Source organism: Podarcis muralis, chromosome 7 (genome assembly GCF_964188315.1).
Source record: "Podarcis muralis chromosome 7, rPodMur119.hap1.1, whole genome shotgun sequence".
Lineage (NCBI taxonomy): Eukaryota > Metazoa > Chordata > Lepidosauria > Squamata > Lacertidae > Podarcis > Podarcis muralis.
In genome coordinates, this window is record NC_135661.1 from 21,105,640 (window position 1) to 21,117,467 (window position 11,828).

General features: G+C 46.6%; 1 protein-coding gene across 1 annotated transcript; it reads left to right on the forward strand.

Annotated features, from left to right (window-relative positions):
* Positions 1-2,182: 2,182 nt before the first annotated feature.
* On the forward strand, positions 2,183-7,800 carry TNFRSF4 (TNF receptor superfamily member 4). Its single transcript, XM_077930952.1, has 4 exons — positions 2,183-2,387; positions 4,405-4,527; positions 6,591-6,692; positions 7,730-7,800. The coding sequence occupies exons 1-4, from the start codon at positions 2,192-2,194 to the stop codon at positions 7,798-7,800; spliced, it is 492 nt and encodes a 163-aa protein (XP_077787078.1). The 5' UTR covers positions 2,183-2,191.
* Positions 7,801-11,828: the final 4,028 nt, after the last annotated feature.

The following is an 11,828-nucleotide window of genomic DNA, read 5'->3' on the forward strand; positions in this document are numbered from 1 at the left end:
TAGCTCAGTGGGACAGCATCTTCAGAGGGACCCAGGCTCAGTCCCCAGCACTACCAGGTAGGGTTTGGAGGGACCTGCCTGAAATCCTGGAGAGCTGCTGCCAGTCTGTGTCGACAGTACTGAGCTAGATAGACCAATGGTCTGATTTGGGATAAGGAGCCTCTTGTTTTCCTATTTAAAGGAGCCCTTCATTCAGAACCATGAAGACCAGGCGGCTTCTTCTTTTAGTTGCAGGGGAAGAGCTGTTGCACGCTGGCAGAGCACCTGCTTTGAGTTCAGAAGGTCCCAGGTTCAATCCCTGGTAGGCCTGAAATCCTGGAGACCTGTTGAAACTGAAGCATATGGATTGGAAGGGAAGGGCAATGAGGCCAAGGTTCCCCATGCTGGCCTTTGAGCATCTGGGCTGCCTTCAACATTTGTTGTACTCAGAGTAGACCCATTGAGATGAATGGGCATGACTAGCTTGGGCCCATTAATCCCAGTGGGTCTGCTCTGAGTAACAGTGGCAGCTGGTCCATGAGGGCAAATGGGGCACTGCCACACCAACCTATTTGCAGACAGCACCCACCTTGTTGCATTTGTACAACTGAGGAGGAGGAGGATGAAACTAGAATGAGTTTCCTCTGCCTGCCGCAGAGTAATTGGGACTTTACCTTTCTAGAAGTGCTGGTATCAGCATAATTTCTCTTCCGGTCCTTTTTCTCCGACGAGGCCTGCAAGCTTCGCTCTCTGCAGAATGAGGCTTCCGAGACAAACAGGGACTTCTATCCAAGTTCGGTCAAGGGCACCAGAAGATCTTCCTAAAAGTCCACCTAGCTGAGTGCCCTGCTTCCAAGGAGGCCCGGCCCGGTGGTCCTACAAAGACCACACTCGGCGCCTGTAGGGCAGATAACCCCTTTCTGCTGGTACCGCACAGCAGTTGACATTCAGAGGTATGGAATAGACAAATCTGTCATAAAACCATAGGCTCACAGGGTCTTCTAATCCGCTCTCTGCAATGCAGGAATCGCAGTGAAATAACCCCTGACAGATGGACAATGTGGGCCTTATTTAGAAACCTCCAATGAAGGAGTGTTCGCCATCTTCCCAGGTAGTTACTCTTAATGTTTAGTTGGAAACCCATTTCTTATAATTTGAATCCATTGGTTTGAGCAGCAGAAAACAACCTTGCTTCATATTCAGATAGTTGAAGATGGCGGTCATATCTCCCCTTTCCCAGGCTAAGCATGCCCAGCTCCTTCAACTGTTCCTCATAAGGCTTGGTTCACAGACCCTTGATCATCTTGGTTGCCCTCCTCTGCACACTTTCCAGCTTGTCAATATCCTTCTTAAATTGTGGCGCCCAGAACTGAGCACAGTACTCCAAGTGGGAGTCTGACCAAGGCAGAACATAGCGATACTATTATTTCCTTTTGTCTGGACACTATACATCTGTTGATGCAGCCGAGAACTGGGCTAGCTTCCCCGCCCCGTCCCCCTGCTGCATTACATTGGTGACTCATGCTAAGTTTGTGGTCTACTAAGACCACTAGATGGGACGCGGGTGGCGCTGTGGGTTAAACCACAGAGCCTAGGGCTTGCCGATCACAAGGTCGGCGGTTCGAATCCCTGCGACGGGGTGAGCTCCTGTTGCTCGGTCCCTGCTCCTGCCAACCTAGCAGTTCGAAAGCACGTCAAAGTGCAAGTAGATAAATAGGTACCACTCCGGCGGGAAGGTAAATGGCATTTCCGTGCGCTGCTCTGGTTCACCATAAACGGCTTAGTCATGCTGGCCACATGACCTGGAAGCTGTATGCCGGCTCCCTCGGCCAGTAAAGCAAGCTGAGCGCCGCAACCCCAGAGTCGGTCATGACTGGACCTAATGGTCAGGGGTCCCTTTACCTTAAGACCACTAGATCCTTTTTGCATGCCCTTGGCTCTGGCTCCCCCTACTGTTGGGCTCCCGACCTGTCGCAACGCACACCAGGCACCGCTGGTTGAAAACAAACTACAGTAATTTAAGCTGGTGAGAGAGAAGAAATGCTGATCACTACAATTTGCTCAAATAAACGGAATGAGTGTGAGCTGACTCAGAAAGAGGAAATGGATTTTGGTCTCCATTTAGAAAGAAAAACCCAGCAACAAAGGTCTTCTGCTGGGAACTTCCCTCTGGTTCAAGGCTGAAATTTGCCAGTCAGCCTCCAGAGTCTGCATGCTTTTCTCTTCCTGCTCTGCTTCGATGAAGACAGCACCTGGCACAGCCACGCTGAAGCTGGCCATGAAATACAGCCTGGGACTCGCTCTGCTCTTGATCTTCATTTTGCCCATGCAAACCGTGGGGGGCTTAAAGTGTGCCCAGAATGAATACCCGCTTTGGAACTCGAAGTGCTGCAGGAAATGTCCAGCAGGTAATCTTAACTCTGAAGGTAGGGCGTCAGGTGGTTGCCAAAGTCAGGTGGATGCTGTTGGACCCCAACTCTCTCGCATCAACCCCCAACCAGTTTGGCCCAACGGATGGGGAAGATGGGTTGTGCGATCCAACATCATCCAGGGATGTCTGGCATTTGGAGGAGCCATACGGACCAGAATGTTAGTTAGCAAAAAGGACTCCGAAACACAACAGGGGCAGGTAATCTGTGGCTCCCCAGATGTTGGGCTGCAATGTTCATTATCCCCCAGCCAGCTTGGTTCAAGGCAACACCTGGCGGACCACAGATTCTCCAGTTGAGGTTAAATGGCAAAGTGTGTGTGTGTGTGTGTGAGAGAGAGAGAGAGAGAGAGAGAGAGAGAGAGAGAGAGAGAGAGAGGAAGGTTGCTTTCAGACTTGTTTATTGAGCACCCATCCTGATTTGTTTGCGGGGAGATTAGACCAGAGGTTCCCAAACTTTGGTCTTCTGGCCACCCATGCCTCACTCAGGGGATTCGCACCGCATCTGTGGATTTGCGGTTGAAGGAGGAGGTGACACACCCGTCGCGTAAAAGATCCCCATTGATTTTTTAAACTGTGTTGTTATTGCTTCTTTCATTTCTCTTCTTGCATTATGGTCTGAAGTCTATTGGAATTCAAGTTGCAATACAGTGGTACCTCAGGTTACATATGCTTCAGGTTACAGACTCCGCTAACCCAGAAATAGTGCTTCAGGTTAAGAACTTTGCTTCAGGATGAGAACAGAAATCAGGCTCTGGCGGCAGAAGGAGGCCCCATTAGCTAAAGTGGTGCTTCAGGTTAAGAACAGTTTCAGGTTAAGTACAGAGCTCCGGAACGAATTAAGCACTTAACCTGAGGTACCACTGTACAATCAGATTCAACATCTAAGAGATGTATTTGATGCAGCAAAAATATAATGAGAAATGATACAGCGTCTAGCACAGTGCACTGCAATTGGTGCAGAAGGAGAAGGGAAAGAGGGAGTGGTCCAGCAAGACCTGTAGCCATTTTTCCATGGGTGGGAAGTAGCAGTGAGAGCTGGGGAACCACTGGATTAGACAACGCCAGGTATTTACCGAGCAATTCCTTCCGAGTTGTTTGTGGGGTGGTTAGATGTTACGTCAAGCAGATATTTATCCCGTGCCTTTCATGTGTTTCCCCATCAGTTTCTTCATGGCAAAACCTCTGAACCTTTTATTGGAGTGCGGGGGGGGGGGGGCGGGTTGCAGAAAGAAGGTTTCGTGCATAAGAGCGCCAACTATGCAACCTTGATTTGCCGGCATGTGCTTAAATCCAAAAATAGTGATAATCTGGATTACAGGGAACGGGAGGGAAGACCCTATAATGGAACGGGATTTTGTTACTCATATATTTATTGCAACGCACTCTTTGTGGGACTGCAATGGAAGAAGACTGAGAAACTTTGATTTGTCCCAAATTTAGCAGCCAGATTTCTGGTTAGCTTTCTGTATAGATAACCCCTGTTTTAAAACGGCTTTAGTGGCTGCCATTTCATTTCTGGGCCCAATTCAAGGTGCTCACATTGGTGTTTAAAGCCTTCCGTGACCCAGGCCCCAAATAACTGAAAGACCATTTCCTTCCCTGCAGACCCTCTGGGTTTCTGGGTTGGTCTGAGGGGGACCCTCTTGGTATTTCCTCTGTCCTTAGAGGTTCAGTGAGGGTAGCAGCCCAGGAGAGGGCCTTCTCTGTGGTGGCCCCTCAGTTGTGAAACTCCCTCCTCATGGAGGTGCGCCTGGTGTCTTCACCACACAGCTTCCACTGAATGCTGAAGACACACCTCTTCACCCTGGCTTTTGAGGTGTATACTATATTTTTCAGGCCCACTTTTTGTGATTCCACGTTGTTCCGGACTGTTTGGGTGACAATGCAAGAATCCTAAACATCCAGCTATATTTGAAACGTTTGGGGATTGTTTCACCAGTGTGTGTCCCTGCCCTTCGCCCCTTTTTCTCAGCGCCCCTTTTTCTTCTGTTTAGGAAAAGAGTTGGCAAAACGTTGCACGGTGTCTACTGACTCAACCTGTGAGCCATGCGACCACGGCTACTACAATGAGGGCTACACCGAATCGAGGTGCAAGCGTTGCACAACCTGCTCCAAAGGTGAGGTCCTGTTCACAAACACACACACACACACACACACACACACACACAAATGTGCCTCAGAATACGTGGGGAAATGAGCATAACTGGGAATGGAAGGAAATGAAATTGACAGATCTGTCGCCCCAGAAGAGAGAGTAAGGCAAACACCAAGCCAGACTGAACTTCAGATTACAGTGGTACCTCGCAAGACGAATGCCTCGCAAGGCCAAAAACCCGCTAGACGAAAGGGTTTTTTGTTTTCTGAGTTGCTTCGCAAGACGATTTTCCCTATGGGCTTGCTTCGCAAGACGGAAACGTCTTGCAAGCTTGTTTCCTTTTTCTTAACACCGTTAATACAGTTGCGACTTGACTTCGAGGAGCAACTCATAGAACGCGGTGTGGTAGCCTTTTTTGAGGTTTTTAAAGACTTTGGTGATTTTTGAAGCTTTTCCAAAGCTTTCCCGACACCGTGCTTCGCAAGACGAAAAGAATGGCAAGACGACAAAACTCGCGGAACGAATTAATTTCGTCTTGCGAGGCACCACTGTATTATTATTATTATTATTATTATTATTATTATTAGAGTTTGGGGTGCTAAAATAGGTGCTAGACCCCTCTAATCCCAGCAAGCATTAGAATTTAATCAAGGTGTCTAATTCTTGGAATAGCCAGGCTAGCCTCCTGGTGAGGCTTGGTGTGAGATGGCAAATCCCTCCATCAAGGGCAGAGTTTGGAGTTGAAAGGGGCAGTGGCATGACTTAGAAATAAAGCAGCAAACTGGAGAGAGAGTCAGAGCAATGTCTGAGAGCAATGTTTGATTTCTGTTTGAATCCAAGGCTGCAGCTTTGGAAGAAACAAGACCCTTTTGTGGTGTTAATGCTGCGAACCCCTCCACTGCAGGCTCAGCTTGTAAATGAACCATAGATCATAAAGACACCACAGTCTCCGCTGTGCCTCATTCCAAAGGGAAACACGAACCCTGGGATATCGCCCTGCTCAGAGATTGGGGTGGAATACAGCATATTATTATTTAGACTGGTGGGTTTTCTTTCAAAGAGTGGTGGATATCTTCAACAAACACACCATTATGATGTTTGAGGCAGTTTTACTTGGACATAATAACAGCAGACACCGGGGAGGTAAAGGGGACCCCTGACCATTAGGTCCAGTCGTGGCCGACTCTGGGGTTGCGGCGCTCATCTCGCTTTACTGGCTGAGGGAGCCGGTGTATAGCTTCCAGGTCATGTGGCCAGCATGACTAAGCTGCTTCTGGCGAACCAGAGCAGCACACAGAAATGCCGTTTACCTTCCCACCAGAGCAGTACCTATTTATCTACTTGCACTTTGACGTGCTTTCGAACTGCTAGGTTGGCAGGAGCAGGGACCGAGCAACGGGAGCTCACCCCGTCGTGGGGATTCGAACTACCGACCTTCCGATCGGCAAGTCCTAGGCTCTGTGGTTTAACCCATAGCGCCACCCGCATCCCTAGTAAATTACACAGGCTTTTATAGAGGCATTCACGGGCCTTAGCTTTACACGTGCATAGAAATTAGGTTAGGTTCTCAGAGGCAAAGCATGCCTGCATTATCAGAGCTGGACGCCTGATTCAGTGGGAAGAAAATGGTGCCTACTTTCTGTCAGACCATCTCAAGGCCGAGTCCTTACTGCACAAACATTCTCGACATGTCCTTAAGACACTCTGAGTAAGGAGGTTCTCCAAACAATATCCTCTCGCACACTCATGTGCACCTCTCATCACATGTAGTCTATCTATCCCAGCATATACTATAATTCCCACTACATCTTCCGGGACCGGAATGGAGATTCAGAATCAGCCCTCCAGACTCCTAATGGGACCTTCTCTGCAAGTGCCTTACGCTCTGTCTGCTCTGAGCATAGGCTCTCAGCCAAATCCTGATCCCTGGGACCTCTTTTCTGCTGCCACTGATCTATGGCATCTTTCCCCCCAAATCTGCTTTCCACCAGATCAGGCCAGTGGTTTATCGCCTACAGGAGCGGGGAGCCACCTTCAGCTAGCACATCTCATTCCATCTTCATTTTTTCCCCCCTTCTTCCGCAGACAAGGGACTCCAGGAGAAGGAGTCATGTAAAACAACCTCCAACACAGTCTGCACATGCCTCCCAGGCCATTTTCCAGCCAGTGGAAATTTTGGCGAAAAGAGTGAGTACTGAGTTTTCTGAAGTCCAAGGCCGGTGGTGGCCTGTCTAAATATATTGCTAGTGGAAGCCACTTCTTGACTGTTCCTAGCCAAAGTAGGAAGTGACATGCCCAGCACGAATCCAACCTGCTCCAGTATTGCCTTATTTCTTAGGGATTTATTGCAGATATTAATATCGCACAGTTTGAAGCGACTGGATGCATAAGAACTGACTCCTTTCGGGAGAAATCTTTCTCCAGACCCTTAGAATCATAAGTTTTACTGGCAGAACTTTCTTCGTAACAGAATTAAAATATCAAATGTACATAAAAAATGTCTTGTGCTGTCCAGCACATGCTCATCATCTTACAAAATATGAAATAATTTCAGCTGACCTAGAAGCAGAGGTCTGTCTCTTCCCACAGCATCCATTTCTAGCCTGGAGCTGTTTTCTCTCTCTCAGCCAGAGAGGGTCTTTCACATGTTCTTATTTCACAGAGCCTTGAGACAAAAGACACAAAGGCAACTCCTCACAAAATGGAGATTTGCAACCCAATACCTTCATCGCATGATCTAAGGTTACAACACTCACAAGTTAGCTACCAAAGAACATCAATTAGTTAGTTAATAATCAACTCAGCAAGAGCTCAGAGTGCTCTTCTGGGCTTTCATAATGGGGGATAGTCCCCACGTTAAACCTTTTCACCAATACACATTTAGGCATTCTAATTTCAGTGTCAGTTATTAAACTATTATAATTAACAGGACTATCCACACTTACCTTTCCTCTGTACTTTGCAGGCATGAGCCAAGCACTTGTTTGTTTGTGCAGTTTTTCCCACAAAAACCTGCACCTTACAGCTGAATGGGAAGAAACGTTAATCCACGGAAAACCTGAATTGCTTGTTTGTTGTGATTCAGCTTTAAAGAGCAGGTTTTTGCAGTGAAAGCTCTGGAGCTTTAAAGTGTGGCCCTGTGTCTGCAAAGTGCAGGGCAAAATTAAGTGTGGACAAGCCATTAGTTTGCTTTTTAAAAACTGTTTTGTTTCTTATCATTTCAGTCTGTAAACCTTGTCCCAGTGGGCAGTTTCTCAAAAGAGGGGATGTGAAATGTCAATCTTGGCCAGAGTAAGTATTGTCCAGCAAAAGATCATGTTTAAGGGCAGCTGATGTTGGTAGGGTCAGCAGAACTGGGATAGATGACAGATAGATAGATAGATAGATAGATAGATAGATAGATAGATAGATAGATAGATAGATGATATATAGATAGATACTCAGATTTACATTTATTTATTACATTTATGTACATTTTCTTATAAGGAATTATCCTCTCCCATCTCACCCTCACAGCAACTTGGTGAGGTAGGTTAGGCTGAGAGACAGTGACTGGCCCCAAGATCATAACCATTTTATTTTATAAAACAAAACATATACTTGTTAATGGCAAAATAGGTTTCACATGTATAAAAGCTCATTGCACAAACTTTAATACATAAACCTCCATAATTTAAACTTATATCAATAATAATAATGATAATTTTGTAATCATTTTTATAATTTTAAGTTGTTTAAAACTGTTCTAATATTGTGTTTTAATACTAATGTCATGTTTTACTTGTTGTAACTGTTTTAACTGCTGTAGTCTTAAACATACACATCCTCAGGTATTAAAAGTAGTAAGGCTTAGCGCCTTAGGTCGGGTACCAAGACAATCCAATGAAGGCATTAAAATATAAGCATTTAAAAACGTAATTGAGCAATCCCATTAAAACAAAATATAGAAAATTAAACTGGAGACTTGGGGTCATGAGATTAAGGGAACACCTGTGCAAATGGGCGCATCTTTGAAAACCGGCAGGATGCCAATACAGATGGGGCCTGAATTATCCCAAAAATATTGAAGTCTTCTTCTTCTTCTTTGCTCGCAACTTTCCTCTGTGGATCCAAGAGTGACGACTGTCACACGTCAGCCTAGTTCAGAACGGGGGCGTGGTGTGTCGACTACGGACCCCACATTTACTCGCGCTGTTTCGTCCACTCGTGTGAAAGTGATGGATCCAGGAGTATCCGGAGCATTCGGACCCGAGAGCCGGAGTAAGGGGGATAAATGCTGATTCCTCTGCTAATTTCTCTTGTTCCGTTGCTTTCAATTGGGGGGGGGGTCACCAACATGGTGTCTGTAGGTGCAATGGTGCCCTTAAGGTCTTTTCCTGGTGCTCACAAAGACTCTGAGCCCCACCCCCTTGAAAATGATGCAGAGCTGAAGGAGGAAGTTGGAAATGCGACGCTCTTCCCCACTTCCTTTTTCAGCTCTATGTGCTTTTCAAGGCTCAGGTTAACCCGGCTGGCTCCACCAATCACCCAACTCACTTTTCCAAAGGATTTGTGTGTGCCCACTTTCTTTCTGTCTCTTGGGTGAAGGGAGAAGTGACCAGAGGAGCTGCTCAAAAGTCCAAATGTACCCCCCAACCAAAAAATGTTGGCACCTCCTGCTTCTATTTTTCCATGGGCTCACTCTGGCCTGTACTTCATTCTTTCTCAATCCTGTCTTAAAGCAGATAATCTACACATATTCTGCAAAATATACATTTTTAAAAACTAACCCCAAAATGACTTAATAGAGGCAGCAATTCCAAAACATGTAGGGTTGGGCCCAGACTATGGGTTATAGCCAATGATACCCTACTCAGAGTAGACCCATTGAAATTAACGAATCTTAGTTAGCCATGAATGGCATTGAGCACCTGCCCTGAAGTTATTGGATATAACTTAGGGTCATTCATATTAATGTGTCTCAGTATCCATGATTAAACAGGATGTGGGTGGCGCTGTTGGTTAAACCACAGAGCCTAGGGCTTGCCGATCAGAAGGTTGGCGGTTCGAATCCCCACAACGGAGTGAGCTCCCGTTGTTCGGTCCCTGCTCCTGCCAACCTAGCAGTTCGAAAGCACGTCAAAGTGCAAGTAGATAAATAGGTACCGCTCCAGCGGGAAGGTAAACGGTGTTTCCGTGCGCTGCTCTGGTTCGCCAGAAGCGGCTTAGTCATGCTGGCCACTTGACCTGGAAGCTGTACGCCGGCTCCCTCGGCCAATAAAGCGAGATGAGAGCCGCAACCCCAGAGTAGGTCATGACTGGACCTAATGGTCAGGGGTCCCTTTATCCATGATTACCAGCAGTCAATGATTTATCCATGATTACCAGCAAGTAATCCCCATTGAACTAAATGAGGCTTGCGGCTGAGTCGATAAGCATAAGGTTGTACTTAGGGGCCCTTTGCGCCCATTGAAACCATAGAACCATAGAATGGTAAGAGTTGGAAGGGGCGCAAAGGGATATCTAGCCTAACCCCGCACAACAGGACTTAAGTCATGATTCCAAACTGAATTTGGAATCTATTTACCCTTTTCCAATCATCCACACCATTTTTCTTTTTTAATGGGGAATTAGGAAAGTCTCTGAGGTACTCTGAGATGGCATTTGGAGAATTAACTCCTAGCTTAATAGCTGGTGCAATGAGCCCTTAAAACCTCCCCCTGGACAGCTTTAATGTTTGACCTCTCTCCTCTGTCTTTTAGTGTTGGTACTGATCATCTCCATCACTGCCGTGCTGCTTCTTGCAGTGGGAGGGGTGGCCTATTTTCTAATTTGGGGGAAATCCAAGAGGAAAAAGGTGGAGGTCAAGGCAAGGACTGAGGCGCTGTCAAGAATGCTTCAGGAAGGTATGTCCAGAGCGAGAATGAATGACACAAAAATCAAACAGCAGCATTTATTTATTTTATTGTTTATGTATTGCATTTGCAATAAACAAAAATCTGCCCTTCTTCCCTTATGTGGAACACAAGAGCCCTTATAGAGTCCTTTGTAGGTTCTCCATCGGTCGGAGAAAATAACAGAGGCCAACCAGAGAATAATGAGAAGCAAAGCAGCTAGTAAGCCTGAGCTTTATTGAACTGTTGCAACAGGGTGCTCCCCTCACACACAGGAAAGGAGGAGGACCCCGAAACAAGGTGTGCCCGCCCTTATAGAGATATTTTAAATTGCCTGCCCTGGAGTCCAAGACCACCCCCCAGATACATCATACCTACATCACAGAAAGGGTGGTCTACAACAGAAATCTGAGTGTGTTGTTTATCTCCTGTCTGGCAGGTTACCTGTTAATGGTCACTTGATTGGATACCCTGGGGAGCCTGGCTAGTCTTTTGTAATGACAAATACTTAGTTCCTGAGCCAGGTCACAAGCTCACCCTATTCATACACAGACATACCCTTAAGACAGGATTTGTGAACGAAAAGACAATGGGGAAGCTTTTCCATTTTCCTTCAACCTTGCAGAGAAATATTTGAGGTCAATTTGGGAGGGACAAAATGGTTTCAGGACTTTTTCTGTGGGGTTTCAGACATGTGGTTTATATATGCAGTTATGAACATTTATTATTATTATTAGACTTACATTTTTTATTTCACATTTATATCCCACCTTTGTCTCCAAGGAGCCAGTGGCGTAGTGTGGGGGGTGCAGGGGGGGCCGACCGCACCGGGCGCAACATCTGGGGGGGGGCGCTCGCACTCGAGTGCTAAAATCCACGGGTTAGGGGGCGCAAATTACTTGCTGACAACCCACGCTACGCCACTGCAAGGAGCTCAAGGTGGCAATGCATAGTTCTCTCTTCTGCTTCTGTGAGGTAGGGTAGTCTGAGAGGCAGTGACTGGCCCAAAGTCACATCCAATGAGCTTTGTGGCTGAGTGGGGGATTTGAACCCTGGTCCTAGCCCGACACTCTTAACTACTAAACCACACTGGCTATATGCAAACCACACTGGCTATGTGTTTTCTGAAACAATATGCAAACCAAAACACAGCTAGCCTTCAAAACTCCTACGGAGAGCTGCAATTCCAGTAGTAGTTTAACCATCAACCCCTATCCTCCCAGGGAACTCTGGGAATTTCAGCTCTTTGAGGGGAGTAGCGGGTCTCCTAACAACAACCAGGACCTTTTACCAAATTACAACTCCCAGAATTCTTTGGGGGCAGCCATGACAGTTTAAAGTGGTAGCGCAGCGCTTAAAGTGAACGTGGCTTCGGTGAAGCTTCCCAAATCTGGTTTCCTTCAGAAACTGTGGGACTATAACTCCTGTCGCTTGGTTGGAGCTTTTGAAG

Bases quoted from the DNA above. Each gene is read 5' to 3' on its own strand.
- TNFRSF4 (XM_077930952.1), top strand. From the start codon at position 2,192: ATGCTTTTCTCTTCCTGCTCTGCTTCGATGAAGACAGCACCTGGCACA. The intron at 4,528-6,590 runs GTGAGGTCCTGT...CTTCTTCCGCAG, and splicing joins TTGCACAACCTGCTCCAAAG to ACAAGGGACTCCAGGAGAAG. The intron at 6,693-7,729 runs GTGAGTACTGAG...TTATCATTTCAG, and splicing joins TGGAAATTTTGGCGAAAAGA to TCTGTAAACCTTGTCCCAGT.